The sequence below is a fragment of the Streptopelia decaocto genome, assembly GCF_964273445.1.
Source record: "Streptopelia decaocto genome assembly, chromosome: 11".
Lineage (NCBI taxonomy): Eukaryota > Metazoa > Chordata > Aves > Columbiformes > Columbidae > Streptopelia > Streptopelia decaocto.
This window is the reverse complement of record NC_138666.1, coordinates 6,522,136-6,545,788: the sequence shown is the minus strand read 5'-3', so window position 1 is coordinate 6,545,788 and position 23,653 is coordinate 6,522,136. Positions and strand designations below refer to the sequence as shown.

General features: G+C 51.5%; 3 protein-coding genes across 15 annotated transcripts in view; 2 read left to right on the top strand and 1 right to left on the bottom strand.

Annotated features, from left to right (window-relative positions):
* Positions 1-2,800, top strand: part of ZFPM1 (zinc finger protein, FOG family member 1) — a 33,964-nt gene extending 31,164 nt beyond the window's left edge. For all 3 annotated transcript variants that reach the window (XM_082063124.1, XM_082063123.1, XM_082063122.1), the window contains one exon: positions 94-2,800. In XM_082063124.1, coding sequence (XP_081919250.1) covers positions 94-2,285 — 2,192 coding nt within the window. In that variant the 3' untranslated portion in view covers positions 2,286-2,800. The remainder of the gene's footprint in view (positions 1-93) is intronic.
* Positions 2,801-3,847: 1,047 nt separating this feature from the next.
* CIDEC (cell death inducing DFFA like effector c) lies at positions 3,848-5,787 on the bottom strand. Its single transcript, XM_082063136.1, has 5 exons — positions 5,610-5,787; positions 5,301-5,442; positions 5,050-5,199; positions 4,326-4,510; positions 3,848-4,212 (listed from the first exon to the last, which is right to left on the bottom strand). The coding sequence occupies exons 1-5, from the start codon at positions 5,657-5,659 to the stop codon at positions 4,026-4,028; spliced, it is 714 nt and encodes a 237-aa protein (XP_081919262.1). The 5' UTR covers positions 5,660-5,787; the 3' UTR covers positions 3,848-4,025.
* Positions 5,788-5,887: 100 nt separating this feature from the next.
* ZC3H18 (zinc finger CCCH-type containing 18) overlaps positions 5,888-23,653 on the top strand; it is a 49,263-nt gene continuing 31,497 nt past the window's right edge. For 7 of the 11 annotated variants that reach the window (XM_082063126.1, XM_082063134.1, XM_082063133.1 and 4 more), the window contains exons 1-6: positions 7,586-7,631; positions 8,231-8,314; positions 15,907-16,514; positions 19,766-19,850; positions 22,827-22,975; positions 23,238-23,330. In XM_082063126.1, coding sequence (XP_081919252.1) covers positions 15,921-16,514; positions 19,766-19,850; positions 22,827-22,975; positions 23,238-23,330 — 921 coding nt within the window. In that variant the 5' untranslated portion in view covers positions 7,586-7,631; positions 8,231-8,314; positions 15,907-15,920. Of the gene's footprint in view, positions 5,904-7,494; positions 7,632-8,230; positions 8,315-15,906; positions 16,515-19,765; positions 19,851-22,826; positions 22,976-23,237; positions 23,331-23,653 lie in introns of those variants that run through there. The other 4 variants (XM_082063129.1, XM_082063128.1, XM_082063130.1 and 1 more) reach the window with 4 other exon arrangements.

Below are 23,653 nucleotides of genomic sequence, written 5' to 3'. Positions count from 1 at the left end.
GGCTGTGCCCTCAAATGGCGAGGAGGGAGGTGGGGGGCGGGGGGAGCATCGCTGTGCCAGAGGGGTGACCCAGTGCCTCTCTCCCCTCGGCAGGGCTGAACCAGACAAACAACACGTCCCTGCGGAAGGGCAGCCTGCCGGCATTCCTGCCCGAGGGGCTGCCAGTGCTGCCACAGCACGTGGTGCTGCAGGGCCCCCTTGCCACTCCACCGCCCGGCCCTGATGCCGTGCCACCCCCAGCACCACCCGCCTCGCCCCCCAATGCCAGGGCTGGCAAGGTCTCGCCACCCACCCAGCCACAGAACGGGGAAGGACCATCATCATCATCCTCATCCTCATCCAACGAGCCTGTCCGCATCAAGGAGGAGCCCGCCAGCAGCCCGGCCAGTGAGGCAGAGGTGCCAAAAAGCAGCGGCCCCATGGAGGGGTGTGGCAGCCCCAGCTCCCGGACCTCGTCCCCCCGCAGCCTGTCCTCGGCCAAGGTCAAGTCTGAGCTCGCCAGCCCCACGCCAGGCTCCAGCCCGGTGCCCAGCGAGCCGGGGACGGGCACAGCCGGTGGCACCGTCTTCCTCCCCCAGTACGTGTTCGGCCACGAAGCCGCAGTGGTGCCGCAGGCGTCAGAGATCCTGGCAAAGATGTCAGAGCTGGTGCACAGCCGGCTGAAGCAGGGCCACGGCGGTGCCGTGCCACCCGCCATCTACACCGGCACCTCGCCGGCGCCCAAGGGTGCCACATGCTTCGAGTGCGAGATCACCTTCAACAACATCAACAACTACTACGTGCACAAGCGGCTCTACTGTTCCAGCCGGCACCTGGCTGAGGACAGCCCCCCTGGGGTGCGCAAGCTCAAAGCCCCGCCCGGGGCACCCAAGGGCGCTCCCACTCCGGGGACGCTGCTGTCCTCCCCAGCGGGTGACAGTCAGGGGACACTGGCGGGCGATGGGGACACCGGCCGTGATGCCACGCCGCCAACTGCCCCACCGGAGGTAAAAACAGAGGAGGGGAGCAGCAAAGCAGGGTCCCCCGAAGTGGAGGGGGTGTCGGGACGGTGCAGTGAGGACAGCCAGAGCCCCAGCAGCTCGGCGGGGGACGAGGGGGACGAGGACCCCAGCAAGACGCTGTGCGAGGCCTGCAACATCCGCTTCAGCCGCCACGAGACCTACGTGGTACACAAGCGTTTCTACTGTGCCTCCCGCCACGACCCCCCCCTCCGCCGCCCCACTGTCCCCAAAGTCCCCTTTCTCCCCCAGCCCCTCCGCACCCGCAAGCGCCGTAAGCTCTATGAGATCCACGGGGCCACTCACCGCCCCGCCGAACCCCCGCCGGCCCCTGAACCGCTGCCAGCCCCCGACCCACCGGGGACTGCCCCCTCGCCCCACGCCAACCCGGACACCGAGGGTCCCATCGATCTGAGCAAGAAGCCGCGGCGCCAGGGTGAACCAGCGCCGGCACCGCTGCTGCCCTTGGCCGACTACCACGAGTGTACCGCCTGCCGCATCAGCTTCCACAGCCTCGACTCCTACCTGGCCCACAAGAAGTACCAGTGCCCAGCCACCCCCCTGCAGCCCCGCACCCTTGAGCACCTCCAGAAGATGAAGGGAGCCATGGCTGCCCCCCTCAAGGACCGGCACAGCCCCGGCGAGGGGGACCCCGAAGGCATGAGGGTGAGGGTGGCTCCAGCAGGGAGCCCCGGCGTCCCCTACCCCAGTGCGGACTCACTGCAGCGTCACCCCAAAGGTCCCCTGTCACCCATGGGGACAAAGGGACCTCTCTCTGCTTGTCCCTACTGTCCCCTCAATGGGGCCATCAAGGGCGACCTCCTCGAGCACTTCCGTAACGCCCACGGGCTCTTCATAGCCAAGCCAGCGGTGGCCGGGCAGGGGGTCCCCGACACCCCGGTGCCCGGTGCCGGCAGGACACCCGAACCCCCACTCCCCACCGCGTCACCCCCCCACCCACCTGCCCCCCGCCTCCGCCGGCACAGTTTCAACAGCAAGGAGGGGCAGGATGGAGGCGGCAGCCCCCGGCCCCCCGCGTCGCCCCAGCCCCCCGCTTCGCCCGGAGCCCCTGAGGGACTGCGGGAAGGCACCCGCAAGCCCCCCACCCCTCCCACCTACACGGACAGGGGGGTGCAGACCCCCCCAGCCAAGGCTGTGCCCAGCCCTGTGCCCAATGGCAACCACAGGTACTGTCGCCTCTGCAACATCAAGTTCAGCAGCCTCTCCACCTTCATTGCCCACAAGAAGTATTACTGCTCCTCCCACGCCGCCGAGCACATCAAGTAAAGCCCCCCCCGTTACCCCACCACTGCTTGGGGGCTGCAGGGGCTGGGGGGGTGGGAACCAGTGGCTGACACCCTCCCTTGCAGGGGTTGGGGTGATGGAGGATTCCCCCAGGAGGCTTCAGCGGCTGGAGTTCCCTCCGGTATCCCCAAATTCTGCCCTGGGTTGGGGATCCCATGTGTCCCATGTGAGCACAGTGCTGCTGGGGGGGCTGGTCCCCCCCCAGCCCCCAGTGCATGCCGAGCCTCACCGGGGTTGATGCTGCAGGGAAACTGAGGCAGGGGGAAGGCACGTAGCCCTGCCCTGGCTGGGGGACTGTGGGGGGAGCTCTGTCCCCAGGTCGACACTACAGGGATGGGGAGGGGGCTCAGCGTGTCTTGGCCCTGGGCACTGCAAGAAGAGTAGGGGGTGCCCCCCGCCACAGAGTGGAGCCTGTGGGGAGACAGCACTGAACGAGGATGGAGCAACCCTGGGAAGTGTGTGTATAAGTGTGTACAGAAATAAATATGTCTAATAGAGCTGGGCTGCCACCTGCCTGCGGGGGGGATGCTGCGGGGGCTGGAGAGGCCACTGTCACCCCGTGGGGTCAGGGACAGTGGGTATATATACGGCAGGGACAGCCTGCACTAGTGGGGCAGAGCACAGTGTCCCTGTTCCCCCAGTGGCACTCACCTCACCCCAGGTGCCAGGGGGCATTGCAGCCAGGCTGCAGGCTGTTAGCTCATTAATTATCAGGCTAATTAAGCCCTCACAGCCACAGGTGGGCCATGCTGCCCCAAGCCCGGCTCTGGGTTCTACCACATTAGCTGTTCCTGTGCTGGAGCCCCAGTGCCCTATGGTGGGATGTCCCCAGGTGAGTGTGGCTTCTGTCCCCTGTGATATGCATCACAGGAAGATGTCCCGAAGCACAGCTTCTCTCCCCACATCTCATCCCAGTGCTTCCCAGTATAGCAAAGGAGGGCACTGAGTTGTCCCCTCCCCCCCTTGCTTTACATTTCAAGGACCATCTGAGCTCCCCATTTCCTACTTGGGGACAGCTGCCCCCTAGTTGCCAGGTCACTATAACCCAGTGTCACCCCAGGCTGTGTTTTGTTTCCCAGTCTGGTATCCTTGGTGCTGTGGGAGGGTTTGATTCCCCGTGGGGTTGTGCAAGGCGGGGGGGTGCAGCAGCTCCCTGTGCACAGGGCTGGGAATATCAGGGGCTAAAACATCCCCCACAAAGCACCCTGCCAGCCCTTTGGGTGCCAATGGCAGGGTCAGGAACATCTGTCATCAGAGCAAGAACATATTTTGTGCCAACTGCCCCAGGGTTTGGGGTGAGGGAGCCCCTCTGCACCATCCCCTCCTTATGGCTTGGCAAATGCCAACTCAACTGCCTGCCAGGTGGGACATGGAGTGACAGAGAGGAGGACAAAAGCCACAGCTCCTTTGGGAGCACTTGCAACAGGTCCCCTCCTTGCAGACTCTTGCACCACAGCCCCAGTGTGCCAGGTGGGGCAAGTGGCTGAGCCCGCCCCAAACCTCCCCAATGCTGCAAAAAAGAGACGAGCCACAGCTGAAGGCACAGGAGCTTTACTTAAATAAATATATTTACAGAATAATAGATATTACAGAGAACGGCTGGCCAAGGAGAGGCTGTGCTGGGCACTGCAGCACCCTCCCCCCAGGCATTGACCTAGCAGGGTGCTGGGACCCCCAGGGATGGGGATGATGACAGAGAAGGGGTGACAGGCCACCTGACCTTCACTGCAGTGTCTTCCTGCGGGGCAGGGGGGGCAGGCTGTGGGGCAGGAGGTTCTGCAGCGCTGGGCTGCTCTCTGCCTCCTTCGGCTCCTCCGTAGCATCCAGGAGCTGCTGCATGTAGCAAGAGGTGCCAAGCAGGACGTGGCCAGTGGCCTGCATGGTGAAGAGTGTCCAGCGCAGGGCTTCCCTGGGCAGGGAGGAAGAGGGTGAGCAGCTCTCCTTGCACCCCACAGAGCGGGCCTGGTGCCCCACTGCAGCATCCCCACCCCCCAAACCATCTCCAGCCCCCCCAGCACTCACTTCATCAGCCGCTTGGCCCCATAGCAGCGCAGGTCATAGGACATGCTGTAGGTGCCGTAGAGCGTGGCTTTGACATTGAGGCAGCCCAGGTCCCGCGGGTTGGTTTTGTAGAGGTCAAAGGTGACACAGGCGACATCGATCCTGCGAGGGGGCTTGCGGGACAGGCTGAGCTGGTACCCAGGTGTCTAGGGTGGCATAGGACCAGGGTTACCCACCTCATCCAGCATCCTGGGTACCACCCAGCATCCCAGGTACCACCCAGCCCAGCATCACTGATCATAGAATCACACAATGGTTTGGGTTGAAGGGACCTCCAAAACTCATCCAGTTTCCCCCCTGCCATGAGCAGGGACATCTTCACCAGCTCAGGTTGCTCAGAGCCCTGTCCAGCCTGGCCTGGGATGTTTCCAGGGATGGTTCATCTACTGCCTCTTTGGGCAACCTGGGCCAGGCTCTCACCACCCTCAGGAGCCACAATTCCTCATGTCCAGCCTTAATCTCCCCTCCTTTAGTTTAAAACCATCAACCCTTGTCCTGTCGCAACAGGTCCTGCTGAAAATTCTGTCCACTTCTTTCTTATCAGCCCCGTTTAAGTACAGAAAGACCACAATAAGGTCTCCCCCAAGCCTTCTCTTCTCCACACTGAACAACCCCAACACGCATGATGCTAGCATGGGATGCATATGGGACAAAACAGGCTCTGCCCCTGCAGGGGTGCACCCACCTTGGAGGCAGCCCAGCTCTGCCCCTTGCTCAGAGCCATCAGCACTGTCCCCTCCTCCAGCGTCTGGAAAAAAGCCTCTGTCTCCACCGCCGTGCCGTCCTCATCCAGCACCAGCGAGACGGGACCCGGGGCCAGCAGTGCGCTCTGAGCCTGCCAAAGTGCTGGGGGTGAGCGGGGCTGGGGGACGGCCAGCCCACCACCCCCCTGGGCGGACAGACAGTCCCGCAGCAGACAGACAGCCCCTGGCTCACCTGGCACAGCAGGTCGGCGAGGCTGTGTGCCATGATGCCCTTGCGCAGGCTGCGGTCCCAGTTGCAGATGCGATAGGGTCGAGGCCGTGGGGCCGGGCTCGACAGCAGCTGCTGGGTCATGGAGGCGCTTGCTGAGACACATCTGGGGGGGATGGAGGGATTGGGGTGTCCTGAGAGCCACCGCCAGCCGCAGGCAGCGCCAGACCCCCCTCCAAGACTCAGCACATCCACTCAGGGAGCCAAGAGGTACCAAAACAGGGAGGGCTCCCATGTCCCCCACCCTGGGGACAGTGGCTTCCCAGCACTTACTTGGAGACAGGGGCAGCCAGGCGCAAGCTCAGGGACTTGGCGTAATCCATCTCTGCGAGGAGCACGGGCCAGCCTGACAGGGAGGAAGGATTCAGCCCTGGGCAGAGGGGTCTCTCTGGGAAACCCCGTCCCACCAGCAGCTCAGCGCAGCACTGAGCCAGCGCCCCAGCACTGCTGCCTTTACACGAGGGCTGTGCCTGCCCTTTGGCTGGGGCCGGGCTGCTCTGGTGGCCGCCCGAGCAGAGTCTGCTGCCAGCACAACCCTTGTGCAACTGAGTCAGCGCTGGAGCAAAGGTGAGACGCAGAGCTGCACCCCTCACCACCGCCTTATGGGGGGGCAATAAAGGCTTTGGGGTGCCAGGGGTGCCTATGGGGACAAACCCAACCTTGTTGTTGCAGGGGCGCATCCAGCCAGGAGTCTACTGGGGGATCGTGTGGATCATTCTCCATCTCCATCATTATCATCATCATCCCCCGTTGTCATCACATCACATCATTACATCACATCATCACATCCTCTCTCTCACACAGACAGACACAGACACACAGACAGACACAGACACACACACAGACACACACACAGACACACACACAGACACACACACACACACACACACACACACACACACACACACACACACACACACACACACACACACACACCTGGTTATCATCATTGTCATCCCTACTCACCTCCACCAAACAACCAAAATCTCTTCACTCCCTTATTCCCACCCCACCTTATACATTTGTGGACTCTGCCCACCCAGCCCCACCCCTCCTGCCTTAGCCAATCCCCTGCTGGCACAAAGGGTGTGGTCAATGCAGGGGGCGGGGCCACCCTTGGGTGATGAAGGAGCATCCTCCAGCCCAGACCCACCAGCATCTGCTCCTCCAGGCTGCCCCCAGTGTTCCTGCTCCCAATGCCCCTAGTGAGCAGCCTCCTGGGCATTTCGCACCTCTGGGACATCTCCCAAGGCTGAATTTGGCCCCAGGTTGGAGACCGGAACAGAGCAAGAAGCCCTTGGGCTGAAGATGCCCACCTGTACGTCTGTACACCTCCACGTGTGTGTATGTGTACCTGCAGATCTCCCCTCATGTGTACATCCTTCCTCATGTGTACATTGTGTGCGCGCCCCCCGTGTGCATGCACCGTGCACCCCTCCTCATGTTGCACACACGTGAGGTTGCACTCCGAATCCTGGGGTTTGTTTTGGACAAGAAAACCCTTGAGGTGCTGGAGCGAGTTGAGAGAAGGGAATGGAGCTGGAGAAGGGGCTGGAGCACAAGTGTGATGGAAGTGGCTGAGGGACCTGTGGGGTTCAGCTGGAGAACAGGAGCTGAGGGGAGACCTTCTGATCTCTGAACTGCCTGAAAGGAGCTTGGAGCCAGGGGGGGGTCAGGCTCTGCTCCCCAGGAACAAGCGCCAGGAGCAGAGGAAACTGCCTCAAGTTGCACCAGGGGAGGTTGAGGTTGGATCTGGGGAACAATTTATTCCCCAAAGGGCTGATGGGCATTGGAACAGGCTGCCCAGGGCAGTGCTGGAGTCACCATCCCTGGAGGGGTTGGACAGATGGAGATGAGGTTCTCAGGGACATGGGGCAGTGCTAGATTTAGGTTATGGTTGGACTCGATGACCTTGAGGGTCTCTTCCAAACAAAACGAGTGTACGATTTTCTCTGCCCCACCACGTCTGTGCACACATCTCTGTGCGTCCTGCACATCTGTCCACACCCGCTCCCCAGCGGACGCGCGGCCCCTTTAAGGCACGGCCAGGGAGGTGGCGCGCGTTCGCGCGCGCGCGCTCGGGAAAGGGAGCGGCGAGCGGAGCGCGCCCACCCCACCCCCTGGCGTGAGCGCCGTCGCGCCTGGATGACGTAACGCCATGGCCGCCCTGCGCCGCCGCGAGTGAAGGCTCTGTCCCGCGCCGCCGCCGCCGCTTCGTCCCCGAGCCGCGTCTCCCCCCGGCCCGCCCCGCTCCGCCCGCCGCCCCAGCCCGGCCCGTCGCGCCCGCCCGCCCAGGTGTGCTGCTGCCTGCACGGCTGCGCTCGACGGGCACCGGCTGCGGCCTAGTGTCGGGGAGTGGGGGCGGGCCTGGTCGCCGGCGGAACCGGGGGGAGCGGCCACGGAGGGGGGAGGCGGCATCAGTTGGGGGCGACCCCGGCGGGGGGTGCTGAGGAGCGGGGGGACCCCCGGGGTGGGGGGGTGGGAAGGGAGGGGCGGCTCTCGCTGGGAATGGATGGTGCGGTTTGGGAAGGGGGTCTGGGGAGGGAAGCGCCAGTTGGAGGCGATGGGGGGGTAGCCCCGGTTTGGAGCGGGGGCTGAGGGGGGGGACAGCACGGGGAAGGCGATAGGATGGGGACCGGCTGTGCTTGCGGTGGGGAGTCCTTAGTTTGCGGGGGGATTTGGGGAGAGGGTTTGGTGGGAATGCAGCCTTGTTTTGGGGGGGGCAGCCGCAGTGAGATGGGGCAGAAGGGAAGGAAGGAGGCAGCACCAACTTGGACGGGAGCTTGAGTTTTGGGTGGGTGTTATGGAAGGGGGTAGTTTCAGTTGGGGAGGGCAGCACAGGGGGTGGTGGGACCCTAGGGCTGTGGGTGGCTCTGACTGTCCTCCCTCCCCAGGCAGGTGGGAACAGGGAAAGCCCCAGCAGCCCTGGCCTGGGGGGCCCAGCAGCAGCAGCTCAGCCTGGCAGGAGGCCCTGGGAGGTAAGGGAGCTGGGGGGGGGCGGGGTGTGTGAGGACCCCACAGCAGCACCAGCTGCATCAGGGGGTATCCGTCCTGTGATGGGGTCCATCCTGCGGTGGGAACATCCCATGGAAGGGTCCATCCTGCGATGGGTGGGTGCGTCACCCGCATAACACTGGTTTATGTTGGCCGCCCAGCGCAGATTATTTAAATTCCCTCTGTGAATTGTCTCAGCGGGGTTGTTTCTTCTCAGAGCTGCCCTTTCGACATCCACGCCAAGAATATTTTCTTTTGCTGCTGTTGGTAGCTCAGCTTGGCTGAAGCAACTGGTCATAGTTGCTTTGGCTGTAGCAAGAACAACACCTCCGAAGTGTGAGTTCTTTCTCCTTGCCTTCCTAAGGTTGGCCTATATTAAAGAAAAAGGCTGCGGTGTAATCAAGACAACTCCTGCAAGACATCTGATCCAGTGTTCTGAGCAAAATTAGATTCTTGATTGTGATTATTCATGAATCCTACAGAATACAGGGACAATTGGTCTTGTTTTCTGTCATGGGACCAAGGTGCCAATAATTCCAAATTAGCATTTGCCAGCAGAGAGCTGCAGGAAGAACTGTGTGTGCTTCAGCGGTAGGAAAATCAGGTGTGCTATGAAAACAAAGTCCAGCTGCTTATAGTGCTGTTTCTCTTTGAGTTTTGGCCCCAGAGTTTGCCTGACAGAAAGCAGTGAGTAGCGCCAGCGTATCCACTTGGCGTGAACGTTCTGGGTTGGAGCTCTCTGAGCTCTTCTTTAAAACTCAGCTGGCTGCAAGTGGCTGTCACTGGGCAATTCTCTTCAATTAACTCTGAAAGGCAGCTCAGTTTTCTGTGCTAAAAGCTTCCCTGACAGCTGCCTGGTAATTGAACTTTGCTGTGCATTTTCAAAGTCAGTGCTTCTCTGAGGATGGCAGATAAGTCTGTATTTAGTTAATTAACCCTGTTAACGACCATAGTTTCATTCAAAGTAAAGGAGTGGAGGCTTTGCTTTTTTTTCTACACATCTTTTCAGTTTTACATGATGCTCTTGGATCAAAAGTCATTTTATTTCCCTCACCTATTGTCACGACTCTTCCATGTTTTTTCCCCATTGTGGTTCCTGTCTATTCCTTCTGTTTTCCAGTTCTTTTTCCCCAAATCTTTTTGTGGTTTGTTTCTCTTCTCACCTGTCCTGTCAGCACTATTTCCTGAACTCACCTGTTATTCTTTACCCGTACTCATGTTCCAGAACTTTCCTGTTCTGCATTAACCTGTGCTTTTTGTGTCTCTAATGGAAATGCTTTGATTTTGCATCAAGCTGTTTGGCTGTTAGAAAGGAGAAAGACCACTTTCTGCTATTTCAAAGATTTCTGCCTGAAAAACAGATGTTCTGAGCTTCCTTGCTTGGCCTCTGCCCTGTGTTCTGTCCCATGGACACCCCAGAAGCTCTGAGGTGGGGCTACACAAGTTGGGTTTGAGTTTGGTTCTTGCCATCTGACTGACAATTTGTAGCATTTCAAGATTGAAGCTCCTGTTTTCTCTTGGGTACTGGGTGCCTTCCTGCTACTAGAGGTGCTGGAACGGTTCAAGCTGTCGTTTCCCGTACTGTATCCAAGGCGTTTTCCTTGTTCCTTCAGAAGAAGCTTTTGTGGCACCATATAGAGGTTCAGCCATGGAGGGAGTAATTTGATGAATGGAAATAATGCTTGACAGGAGTATTTTCTCCTCAGTGTCTGTTTCAAATCCCATCTTAACTCACAGCTTACCTTGTAGATGCTGTAGTGAGTTAGGTTAAGCCACCGTCCTGAGCTAGTCCTTTCCAGACTAGTTCCAGCTCATCTGCTGCCAAGATACTGCCTGCAGCAGCAAGTCAGTTGTGCACAAAACTTAACTTTTTTTGCTTAATTAAAGATGCTGCTTAAACTTATCCTGAATTCTAATTGAAAACAGCACAGCACAGAGCAACAAGGAACAGATTTGAGCCTCCTGGCAGCAACGGGCGCTGTCGAGAGCCACAGGTCCAGAATCAGCATCTGTGGAACGCTGCTCTGCCCTAGTGTCTGAGGTGACTATGGACTAAAACTAGAAAAATTTCTTCCTTTTGATGCTGCAGATTTAACAGAGAGTAGAAGTTGAGCTTCATCTTGAAAACAGACCTGCTGCTAAGAATTCCAGTGCTGCCTCTTGCCTTGGGCAAGTCACCTCACAAAAGTGTAAGGTTGAAAATATTATTTAAAGCATATCCTGGGGTCACCTGCCAATATTGAAGTTGAGTTTTAGAAAGCAACTTGAGTAGCAAAGGGCTTTTTTCTTACTCCCTGTAGCACTATGTCAAGGCTGCTTTGGAAAAAATATGGTGTAGCTGAAGCAGATGAATTTAAATTTCCCAGACAGCTCCTCGAGTTGCAGTGCCTTTTTACCTGTGTGTGAGCTGGGGAAAAGCTGTGTCGTTTTGCATGTTTTCTAGTAAGGCTCTGAGGTTTAAATGGTAACAGAGAACAAGATAAACCACTTCATTATTTATTGTATCCAAGTCATAGGATAATTTTGGTTGGAAGAGACCCTTAAGATCATCGAGTCCAACCATTAACCCACCCCTGGCACTACCACATGTCCCTGAGAACCTCATCTCCGTCTGTTCAACCCCTCCAAGGATGGTGACTCCAGCACTGCCCTGGGCAGCCTCTTCCAATGCCTGACAGCCCTTTGGGGAAGAAATTGTTCCCAAGATCTAATATTGTCTCAAATCCTGCTGTCCCGCAGCACTGGCAGGGACACTGTGAGCCAACAGGGACTGGCTGCGGACATGAGGACCCAAAAGGAGCAGCTGGAGCAAAAAATCTTGCTTGACCCGACTGTTTTCTGTGGGGACAGCAGGTGCCATCTGGCTCACCTCTGCGAGGGTGGCCTGTGCTCGTTGCACGTGGGATGGCTGGGAAGTTGAGCTGCCAAATCCTCAATTTCTTATTAAGAATATATGAGATGCTTATCAGGGGTGTTCAGCTCAATGGGGAGTGCACAGGTGCTTCTAGAGACACTAAAAACCACATTTTTGGCTGCAAGTGCACCCTGTTATTGCATTATTTCCATGGCCTCTCGAAGACTGTACCAGCTGCTTCAGCCTGGCAAAATGAGGGTTTTGTAAGTCTCATCTGAAAGGCTTAGCATCCTGTTCTGAACCTGCTTCAGACACATGGAAAATGAAAATTCAATGCACTTTGAGCAAATGAAGTCAGTTTTTTCACAGAAGGGCTTGTGAGATCTGACCAAAGTTGGCTTTGCCTGAGCTGCCTGTAATTTTAAAGACACCTCTAAAGATAAAACGCTGCTAAATGAGAAGTATTATTATATACCTGGTTCGTGCCCCATCATCCTAAGCTAGAAGTCAAACAATCTTATCTGTAGGGTAGAAGTTAATTTTTGGGTTTTATAACCGGTTGTGAAGACAGTAGGAAACTGGCGTGGTTTTAAGGCGTAAAAATTCCAAGCTTATGAGGAGGGATGAAACCTGTGGATTTCTGCTCTACCACTTACATCAGTATTGCTTAATTTGAAATACTTCCATGTAATTTTTCTTCGTTTTCTAGTACTTGCCTATTTGTGTAACTTAAGGAGAGTGGAAAGCAAAAAACCCAAATAAATAAAAGTCCAAACACCCCACTCCAAAAAAAACCCAAAACAAACCAACCTTGCAAGATTTGAGGGATTTTTAATAAACTGATTTGCGGATTATTCTGAGACAACACTTGGGACGTGCACTTTAGAGTGGAGTTAAATTTGCTACTATGCAAAGAATAAATCAATTAGAGCTTGAAAGGAAGTTTGAGTGGCTGTAACAAGCACTCCAGCACTTCACAAAAATCTTTCTTTGGTACTCTTGCCTTACATAATATTCAGTTATTTCTTTTTTTCTACAAATGACTGATTACAAGCAGTTCCATCTAGCTGGGCGACAGGCGTTCTTCCATGTCAGATGGTGCTTCTGCGACATTGCTGTCACCCGAAAGCTGGTTTTGCGATTCTATGCATGCTGTTGCGTATAAGATTGAACCAGAAATCATTGGTTTGGGGGTATTTTTTCTTCTCTGCTGGTGGACTTGGAGCAACAGCCCTTGGAGACTGGCTGAGCAGTGGCTCTCACTGAAATATTTTGGTGTATATAGGAGCTATATGTGTTTTCTGTGTGTTGCTTCCCTGCCTGTGCAGGTGGAGGCACTGGGGAGAACGTGGGGCCCATCACCAAAACTTGCTGTTTCTTGAATCCAGGGAAATACGCACCAAAACCAGACTGCCTGGATTTTTTTTTTTTTTTTCACTTGGGCTGTCATTTATTGTGTTTCTTATCATTGCTGCTGATGGAAATTAATAGGAAATTATTCTAACTGAGGGGTGTGCTGGAGTTTTATAACAGCGTTAATAGCTGCCAGCGGAGGTGAATGTTTTACACTTACCACCTCAGCTGGTGGTGAGAATGATTCATCCTCGTTTTCCCCCATCCCTCAGAAGGTCTTGGTGTCGAATACAGGGGGGCACTGAGTTCACTCAAATGCTTTTTCTTTGCTGCTTATTTGCAAGAAATCAGGAAACAAATTTCCTGACTACATCTGCACTTGACAGCTCTTCTGTTTCTGCTGCCTCTGGAGTCTGACCCTTCAGAGCTAACACGCCGAGTTGTTCTATGTGCATGCAAAGTGTAACTTCTCAGACACTTAGGCAATTAAAATTGCTGCCATAAAATCGCTCATAAAGCCAGTAACAATTTGTGCAAGCATTCATGACCTCAGCATCAACCTTTTATAGGCTCAGTAAGAATATGATTTGTTTGAGATTACATCTGATTTAACTGCCCAGAGCCGCTATCACCAGGAGGCGATTGCTGTATTTTAATTTGGCTTTTAACTTTTCAGTAGAATCAGAACTTGGGTTGTGAGCAAGAACCAGCTTCTTCACATGTGCAGAAAAACAAGAGCAGCCATTCGGGAGCTCAGAATGTGACTCTTCTGCTGCCTGGGGCCCTGTTGAATGTTTAGATCACCCTCACGTTTATCAATTAATAAATATCTTTGAAGACTTGGAGTAGAGCACACACGTTAGGTACAAACATAGACTTGTACCACTTCTGGGAGTGTATTTCATTTTATTTTGTTTTTCATGTCCTTCTCTGCAGACCTCTTGTAGTATAACGAGCAGCATTTTCTTGAGTCTGACTTTCCTCAGGAGAGTTTGCTGCAAACACCAGCTAATAACGTCTTCACTAGGCAAGAGATGTTATCTCGGTGATGATGGTTCATCTGGCAGTGTACAAGAAATAAATAAAACAGCCCCGATCCTGGAAAGCTGATGAAGGAGGAGATGAGTAGCACAAGTAACCAAGTTCTTGTGCCTTCCTAATTCCAGGCACACACAGAAGAGATGCTGCACATTCCCCGTGCTTCCCCTCCTGCCGAATTTCAGCACCGAGATCTCTGACTCTCTCATTTCCAAAATATTTAGGGGTTTGGATACTGCCAAAGCTCAGATTTGCTTGGGTGGCGTTGCCAGCATGTGGCTGAGTGCTGTGGCTTGGGGTGTCTGCCCCTGGCTGGTCTTGCTCTTTGATGGCAGGTGAGAAGCTTTATGATGCAGAATCAGTCAGAGGAGCCCAGTGGAGAAAAGCAATGGGCTGGGTCAGGGAAAGGTTGAGTAACACAGAGCTGCCTACTGGTAATAACTTCTATTTCAGACAGGATTGCTGAATGTGTTTAAAGGAGCTACTGGAGTCCTGTATCTGTAGCATTTCTGCTTCAAGGGTCACAGACACTTGGGGGCAGACTTTTTAGAAGGTGTGTTATGACAGGACAAGGGGTGATGATTTTAAACTAAAGGAGGGAGATTCAGGCCAGACATGAGGAAGAAATTGTTGCTCCTGAGGGTGGTGAGAGCCTGGCCCAGGTTGGCCAGAGAGGTGGTGGATGCCCCATCCCTGGAGACATCCCAGGCCAGGCTGGACGGGGCTCTGAGCAACCTGAGCTGGTGAAGATGTCCCTGCTCATGGCAGGGGTGGCACTGGGGGAGCTGGGAACGTCCCTTCAACCCAATCTATTCTACGATTCTTAAAAATAACAGGTAAAAATCTGGTGATTTACGCCATGTTGTTGTTGCACCAGCAGGAAATGTGCTTGCTGGGAGCAGCCAAAGTCAAACATGATATGTATTCAGATGAAGTAGTCCTGTTGGTTTGTAACCTTGTGACTTTTCTTTAGCCCTAAATATGCTTCTGGAAGCCTTGGGTTTGTCTTCAGCTTTTCATTTCTGTGTGATGGCTGCCCAGGCCCGTTCCTGTACAAACCTTTGGGATGGAGGAGGAGGTGACATATTGAAATGGTGAATTTAATCCCCTGGAAAGGGAGGGGGATGCTGATGCCTCCAAACTGTTCCACTGATATTAATACAACCAGAGAACTACTGTGGCTCTTTTTATCTCTCTGAGCATTGGCTGGTGCTGGAAAACCTGCTGAGGCACCTTTCTCAGCTTGGGCTCTTCTGTGCACCGTTGGTTATTGCTGAGGGGACTGAGGAAGGGGTCCCATCATTGTTTATAAGGCTAAGGACGTGCTACAGCAAGAGGCCATGGTTGGAGGGTAAGAGTTTTTAATCACCAAGAGCTTTTGTCTCAATGTGAGCCAGTAATCGTCCTAGTAAGAGACAGCTCAGCTACTTCCTTGGGTCACACAGTTCTGTCATTCACAGGGTTTTTGTTTTCTGGTGTAAAATAAATAGATGTATGGGTGCTTTTTTTTTTTTTTTTCTTTTCTCCTCTCTGTTGAATTTATTATGCTCATTCTAAGCAGACATCTAATTTTTAACTTATTCTTACCAGCACATGTTCATACTGAGCTTGTAGGACAGAGCATGATGTAGACAATTATCATCTGCTTCTTTGAAGGAATTTTGAATCTTTGCTTTATAAAGCAGGTGGCGATTAGATGGCAATACATGTGCTGCCTAAATTAAACCTGATTAAAAATCCAGGAGTTTTCATGACTGCATACTGTCCTTGCTTTTGTGTCTATTCCTGGAGCAGTCTGATAAATGCTGTAAATAACAGGCTGTTTTTCCAGCATCACTGTAAGTTGTGTTCCTGTCCCTCTTTGGGAGTCTATGCAATTTGCGGTGCTGTGTGCTTATAGCTCAAAATACACCTGAAAACCTGGCCCTGCGTTTAGAGGCTCGTTATCCTGCTCACAGAAGAAAATGCCTCTGCGGATCGTGCCTGAGGAGAGGAGGCAACCTTGGCATTTCTAGTGTTGGTTTGGTGGGAGCGCTTGTGCAGCCTCATCTGGTAGAGCTTGTAGATGAAATCCCAACCTCACGCTCCCTCACTGTGTGTGAAGGGTGGCACGTTCTTATCTAGTCTGGGACAGTATTGGAATCAATTTTTTATGTGCAGTTTAAACTCTATTTCCTTCTTGAAGGTACTGTGATAAACCCTGTTCATGAATTCAGGCAACCTTTCCTTTTTCAGGGGGTAAAGCACAAGAGTACAAATTCAGCAAGGTGAGCCTTTCTTGATTTCCCAGCTTGTTTCCCTGTAACAAGTGTTGTTTTCTACCCTGTGCAGACTACTGGGTACTGATGGATGTTTCCGACAGCCCTGAGCGAAACCCCTGCTCTCCCGACGAAGAGGACCAGCAGCTTTCCGATGACGAAGTCCTGAAGGAGAGCGGTTCAGACCGGGACCTTGATGGAGATGGTGGGCAAGGCAGCGTCCTGGGAGAGGAGGAGGAGGAGGCAGCCAGGGGACGACTGAGTCACGGCGAAGAGGAGAACCACTCGGATGAAGAAGATCGCTTGAGCGAAACCAAGTCTCAGGAGTCTGACAACAACGAACAGAGCGGGGAGCTGAAGAGCCCTCCGCCTCGCAAAGGAGAGGAGGAAGACCGGACAAATGACCTTGGCGATGAAGCATCCTCTGTCACCCGCGAACTAGATGAGCACGAGTTGGACTATGATGAGGAAGTTCCTGATGAGCCAAGTGCTGCTGCTGCAGAGGAGGATGGTGAGAAAGCTGCTGGTGAGGATGATGAGGAAGAGGATAAAGGAGATGATGCCCATGAAGATGAGAAAAAATCCAGCAGTAAAAGTGACGATGAAAAGGATGGTCAGGACCCTCTCAAGGAGAAGAAGAAAGAAGAAGATGATGGAGAAATTGATGATGGAGAGATTGATGTAAGTAAGAGCTGGTCCGAGGTGGACACGGTCCTGCAGGGAGAGATATGTCCTCAAGTTTCAGAACTGTTTGGCTCTTAGGCTGCCGTGACTGCCTTCTTTGGTGTGAATATCTGTGTTAGCTGTGTCCCCAGTGTGCAAGTAACACACTTTTTTCTTGCCAGTAAGACCATACGATGTACCAGGTCCTAAACTCAGTGGCTAGGATGTAGAAACTATTCTGCCTCATGTCTCAGAGGATGTTTGAGTTATGCTGACAGCACATAACTTGGCCATGGGTGACTCGCCAGTTTATGTTGAGAAGCTGGTGCTGTAGTGGCTGCCGTGTGCTTGAGGCGTCAGACGTGTGTGGGAACCTCCTGGCCCTTAGCTTGTTGTTGGGCTCTGGCAGTATCTGGGCATGTGGAAGAGGAACGGAGGGTGCTGAGCTTTCTGGAAAGCCCCTTCGTTATTGTATCCAAGTCATAGAATCATAGAATAATTTTGGTTGGAAGAGACCCTTAAGATTGAATCCAACCATAACCTAAATCTAGCACTACCCCATGTCCCTGAGAACCTCATCTCTGTGTCTGTTCAACCCCTCCAGGGGTGGTGACTCCACCACTGCCCTGGGCAGCCTGTTCCAATGCCTGACAGCGCTTTGGGGAAGAAATTGTTCCCCAGATCCAACCTCAGCCTCCCCTGGTGCAATTTGAGGCTGTTTCCTCTGGTCCTGGCACTTGTTCCTTGGGAGCAGAGCCCAACCCCCCCTGGCTCCAAGCTCCTTTCAGGCAGTTCAGAGATCAGAAGGTCTCCCCTCAGCTCCTGTTCTCCAGCTGAACCCCGCAGGTCCCTCAGCCACTTCCATCACACTTGTGCTCCAGCCCCTTCCCCAGCTCCATTCCCTTCTCTAAATTTCCTCTAGCAATGTAGAAAAATCAAAAACTGGTTTTAAGTACATTAATGATTAGGGCAAATAGCACTATTAGTCCATGTTTGTCACTGGTAGCACTGCAGTGCACGGTTGTATTTAATATAGCTTAACAGATTAGACAGTCACCCTCTTACAGGCAGAACAGGACAAAGCAACTCTGGCAGTAGCCTAGAAACCCTCCTGTAGGTTCCTGCTCTGGCAGGCACCTTGCTTGAATCCAAATAGTGTTCGTAGTATATTGTGTATTTTTTACTCTTGTGGTTCATTGACAAGTCTTATTGCTAAAAATATCATGCCTGTTCTCACAGGTAATTTTGTTAAACATGTTTTCTGGAAGTTTTGCATACTTCTGCTTCTGTTCAAAGGAATTCCAGTGTGTTGTGGAGTGTCCAGGCAGGGGGAAAAAATTTCCTGGAGTCCTGACTCTGTGCCTGCCTCTTGATTAAAATATGAATGCTTTCCTTTAGAGGCTGAGGCATTCTTGGGAGCGCTCTCCTTACAAAGCACAAGATGAATCTGTATTCTGGTTTTCATACATTAACTCATAACAGGGTTCCCAGCTGCCTGATTCCAAGGAGACCTCACAGAAATAAATACTTTGCCTTTTGTTCAAGTACAACATTTGCAAAGACTTCACACGGTTCTTTTGAAAGCAGCAGAGCTGGGCTGGTTATACCATTCACACGTTGTTGAATGCGGTCCCAGTGCTGGGGGAAACTGTTAAATCTCTGCGTTTTATTTTGCTTTCAGACTTCTGTCTTGGAGGGAGGGCAATATTAAAGCAAATTTTAATTTGAATATATGCATAGTCTTTTTTTTTCTTGTTCAGGAGAGCTCCCCTTGTGTTGCCCTCAGAGGAATGCAGTAGAAGAGGCTGTTAACCCGCCTCTCTGTCAATCTTTTGTTTATCTACAGCCAAATGATGTTTTTTTCCTCCTTTCCAGCTGCTAAATTGATCAAAGTACATAACTTTTCTCACCTTTCCATGTAGACAACTGCTGGCGCTGCTGCAGGCCAGGAAGGCAACCACCAGCTGCTCACTCTTCAAATGCCTTTTATACACTAAAAACTTCTCTGGTGATGAAATGGAGACAGAGCGAGGGTGCTTTTTAGGATAATTAACTGATTTCCTTGCCAAATACCTCTGACAACTCTCTGGTCATGTACACCTTTGCCTTCCATGTTGCCACCTCTTTTTAGCTCCTTTTGACTTTTCAGGTGCAGCCTAATGAAGCCAGAGAAAGCTTTTTGGGTATTTTAGTTTGGTTTTGCTTTATTTTGTGATTATGTTGTTTGGGGTTGTTTTGGCTTTTGTTTTGTGTCGGTTTTGTTATGTGTGTGTGTGTTTCTCTTGTTTTGTTTGTTTGTTTTTCCCTAGAGAACAAAGGCAAAGGCTGGTACTTTAAAGTTTCAACAACTTTCTTCTGGAGGCGTTTCACGACTCTTATTTCGCACTCCTTCCCTGTGGTTCTTAATCTGCAAAGCAACCTCCATCTCCCAGAATTTTTTCCTGGGGATAACGTAGAGTTTTCTTAGAGCTGCTACACAACTCCAGTGTGGAGCTGAGGAGTGGACGGGAAGGTACCAGGTTGTTGCCAGAAAGGACTAGAAGAAATATCTAACTTTTTTTTCCTCAGAAAGCTTGTGTGCGAGGTTGTCACTCAGCGTTGTGGGGAAGCATTTTATAATTCGTTATTGCAATAGCAGTCCTTCAGAACTTGCTGTGTAATGTCTGGGTTGGGTTATTGTGTTAATGCAGGAATGCCACTATGCATTTTAAATCAAGGAGCCGGAGGAGCTGGCCTGAGCTAAACAGGGGTGACGTGAGACAGGGAACAGTCGGTTTGGAGGCTCTGGGGGCGGTGGCGTCACCCCATGCCAGCGCCCGCGGGCAGGAGAGGTAACGGGATTCAGCTCATTTGCCTCGAAAGAGCGTGAAGCTGCCTCTACTTTGCGCTTCCTGTCAGTTAAAAATGCACAACCAGCCTCGTTCAGCAGACGTGTAAGAGCTTAATCCACTGTACTGTTGATTTTGAGCCTTTGAGGATTTATCATGTAAAATGATGCAGCTCAGAGCCCTGGTCTGTGATGGCACTGAGGTGTCCATAACGCCTGGAGGGTTTTGCAGCCGCCTTTGAAATGCCAAAGTTGATGCATCTTCCTGTTTGTAGCGGCAAGTCGCAAAGATGCTGCGGGGTATTTATTGTAACTTTATAGTTTTCTCTTGTGTTTTGCTCCAGGGTGTGTTTTCAGTGACTGATATTTGACCATATTGTGAAATGTCAGGTTGCTGCAGAAAATGCAGCACGTGACATGTCGGCTTGTCTGTCTGTTCCAGGATGATGACTTGGAGGAAGGAGAAGTGAAAGACCCCAACGACAGAAAAGTGAGACCACGTCCCACCTGCCGCTTCTTCATGAAGGGTAATGACTCGCTGTAATGGTGGGAGAAGAGCAAAGATGCTGTCGTTTTTCTTGTTTGGTTTTGTACCCGTTAAGCTGCTGTCTAGATGATAAACTGTTCCTCGGGCATCCTCAGTGTCACCTTTTCTTCCTTGGTGGCCAGATGCTGAATTTACGTAGTGTCAATGAGCAAAAATTGCTTTGCTTAGTCTTAATGGGGTGAGCCCAGTAGAAGCAAATTAAGGAAAACTTGCTAGTGTTTTTAGAACAGCATGGAATAAAACTGCTTGGGCTGATTTAACAATCGGTTATTGCTTAGAGATTATTATGTGGAAAACAAAAATGGTGAATACTTGTTATTTCTTATCAAGCTCGTGTTGCTAAAACAACTTGTTGGAAACAAGTTCTCCTATTCTTACCTCCACCATCAGAGTGGTTCCAAAGAATGTTTATTGATAGGGTGATAGGCACTTTATATATAAAAATATAAATGAATATGTAAATATATAAAATATATTTGTATATTATGTGTATATAAAATATATATTTATATATTTATACTATATTTTTACATTTATATATAAATATATATATATATAGCCTATATCTGTCTCACTTCCCCAGTTATTAAAAGGCATTGAATGAAATTTTTAAATTGAAAATAGGGCTAGAAATACTGTTTCTTTATAAGAAATATTATTGTGACATCATGTTGGCGTCTGCCAAGCTGCTGCACCCTCTGTGAATGCATCTGTTGAGCAGGTTCCTTCATTGCCAGCGCAGTCGTGTCAGGTGTTGACAACTCAAGTAGAGCTGTTTTCACAAGGAACCCAGAAACCTGCTCGAGGGATGGCATTGAACCTGACGGGTGAGATGTGCTGGTGGCCAGGACTTCCCCTGGGCGGAGGAGACAGTCAGCTGGCATACAAAATAATCCTTGTGTAAATAACAGCTTTTTCCTCAAGCCAGAAGGTTGCTCCTCACTGTGTCAGATACCATGTTTCTGAAGTAGGACTGGACTTGTCAGCCTCACTTGGAAGGAACAGGGGCAGGAAATCACAAAAAGTATTTCTTACCGTGAGACCTAAGACTTGAAACTTTTAAATACCAATTGTATTTCCTTTTTTAAGATTCTTCTTAGTAGGACATTCCCCAAAGTTTGTGCAATACCACTAGAGCTATCTTAGGCTATCCCGCAATTTTATTTAGTGTGGAGAGTAGATTTTATAAAAGTTTTCTTATTTAAACTGATTAGAGCTCTCTTCCACTTCCTTCAGTTTCATCTCAATGTTTACTCTTTACTTGGTTGTATTTACAATCACCCTTGAAACAATTTTTGAAAATCTGAAATGAGAAGAAGGGTGGAGAGCAGGGTGGAGTCTCTCGTTCCTTGCGTCAGTGGCATATGCAACGTCGGGAACTGCTTAGGGGGTTTCCAGAGACGTGACCATCAGATATCGTGTACGTGGCTTCCTGATTATCTTCCGGTATCGAATTTTCTGCCTGTGCTGAGACATGAACGTGCTGGTGATGATGATGGCACAGGGAAGTCCCTCAGCAAGCAGAGCTGTTTGTTCCTGGATCCTCGGTGTGACGCGTGCCTCGTGTGGCTTGGAAATATTTGCCTGAGTCAAAGTTCAGGCTGCAGGATCTCCTGCCGCAGTTATTTTCCTTAGATTTGGCGTGGGTTCAGATAACGTTGACATCCGCTCTTGCTCACCCCGAAGAGCTTGATTGCCACCAGGAAGATCAGGGACCTTGAAGCTGTATGGATTTTTGTCCTTGCCGTGTCTGAGGAGCACTCACATGGCTGCATCTGTCCAGAGGCATGAATGACTGGCTTAGAGTCACAGAATCATTTTGGTTTGAAGAGACCCTCAAGATCACAGAGTCCAGCCATAACCCAGCCCTGGCACTAACCCATGTCCCTGAGAACCTCATCTCCATCTGTTCAACCCCTCCAGGGATGGTGACTCCAGCACTGCCCTGGGCAGCCTGTTCCAATGCCTGACAGCCCTTTGGGGAAGAAATTGTTCCCAAGATCCAACTTCAACGTCACCTTCCAGTGAAATTGCTGATGTCCAGCCCTTAGTAGCACGACCTCTTACTTGTCAGGGTAGTAATTGTGTGTGACACCCCAGTAGGAGTTCGGGCATTGAGAAAGGCCACATTGCTCAGTGAGCTGCTGTGCAAAGGGTTTTGTGCTCTCCTGATGTTTGACAGTACAGAAGCATCCAGTGTTACCTCTTCTTGAAAACACCAGCTCGTGGTTAATTTGGGGCTGGTGGAGAAGCATTTCCAGGGACCCAGGTGCAGTGTGAATTTCTGACACGTTACCCAGCCAGCTGAGAAAACAGGGTTTTGTTTCTACGGCAAGCTAAATTCAAGTTAGGAATCAGCTTTATATCCTGTTAGAGAGCCTGAATGTTACCATCTCTTTTGAGGTGGTACCTGAAGCTGATGAGCAGCTTCAGATTTGTCTGTTGCTTTCCGTGGTGATGTCTCCTCCTGCTCTGTGCTTGCAAGTCTGTGGAGTCAGAGAGAAAAGCTTTGATGTACTGCGTGCCTCACCAGAAAGCTGTTGTTTTGAATGTGCTGTGATGCTTTCTTTGCTGTCAGATTATATTTATTGTCTTCTGGGAAAGGTAAAGCTCCTAACTTGAAATGTTTGTCATTAATGAGACTTGATGAGCTCATAGGCTTATTACTGCATTTGCTTCATGGTATGTATGTGTTTATCCCTCCCTTCTCCCAGCATAACAAAGTTCTCATACTTTCATCCATCTGCGACTGGATCTATTTGTCCTCCCTGGGAAGGTGGGAAGTGGCAAATGTTTTTCTATATATATGAAAACAGGTAAATCTCAACAAAATTAGAGAGAAGAAAAGTTATATACCTCAAATGGCATTATTCCTTGTTGGGTTTTAAATGGTTGTGAGGCTGAACACATGCTCGCTGTAGGCATTCAGGGATCTAACAGAACTGTATTTCCACAGGTCACTGTACTTGGGGCATGAACTGTCGATTTATTCACCCTGGCGTGAATGACAAAGGAAACTACTCCCTGATCTCCAAGCCTGAGCCCTTCTCCCCAAACGGCGCTCCTCCCATCGGCCCTCACCCGCTCATGCCAGCCAACCCTTGGGTACGTACGCACTTTTGTTCTGTGAATTTATGGCTTCTGCACACAGCTTTTGTCTCCTGCTCTAGAAGTGAAGATTTTATTTGAGCATCTATTGGATATGTGATTTTTAAAAGGTGGCCTTGAAGCTGCCAGAGATGCATACTGCTGATACCTCACCAGAGTATCTGGAGGTTCTCTGGGGTAACTGTTTACAAATCCTGACTTTGCTACTTAAAACTAATGTAAAGTGTCCATCTCCTTCCTCTCCTCACCTTTCTAACAGGGAGGGCCAGTCGTTGATGAAATTTTACCTCCACCTCCTCCAGACCCTCCGACAGAAAGTGCCTGGGAGAGGGGACTCCGCCATGCGAAAGAGGTAAATGGCACCCTCGGGAAGTGTGCTCAGCATCCCCAAAATCCACTGGCCTGTTCCATCTGGAGCAGGATGCTAGAAGAACTGGGTTTGGAGTTTGTAGTGTCTTGGTCTTTTTAAGGAGCCTTCCTTTTGCCTATTAGCTGTGCCCTGTTGAATATCACATTTATTGTAGAGTCAAGCTGGCATCCAGGTTTGGTTATTTTATATTAACATGAGCTAGCGAGAGTCTGTGGCCCTGACCATTTTAAGCACTCCACAAAGCCAAACTTTTTAAGCTGATCCCTTAATTCAGTATGTGTTTCTGCAGCATCCAGACGATCCAC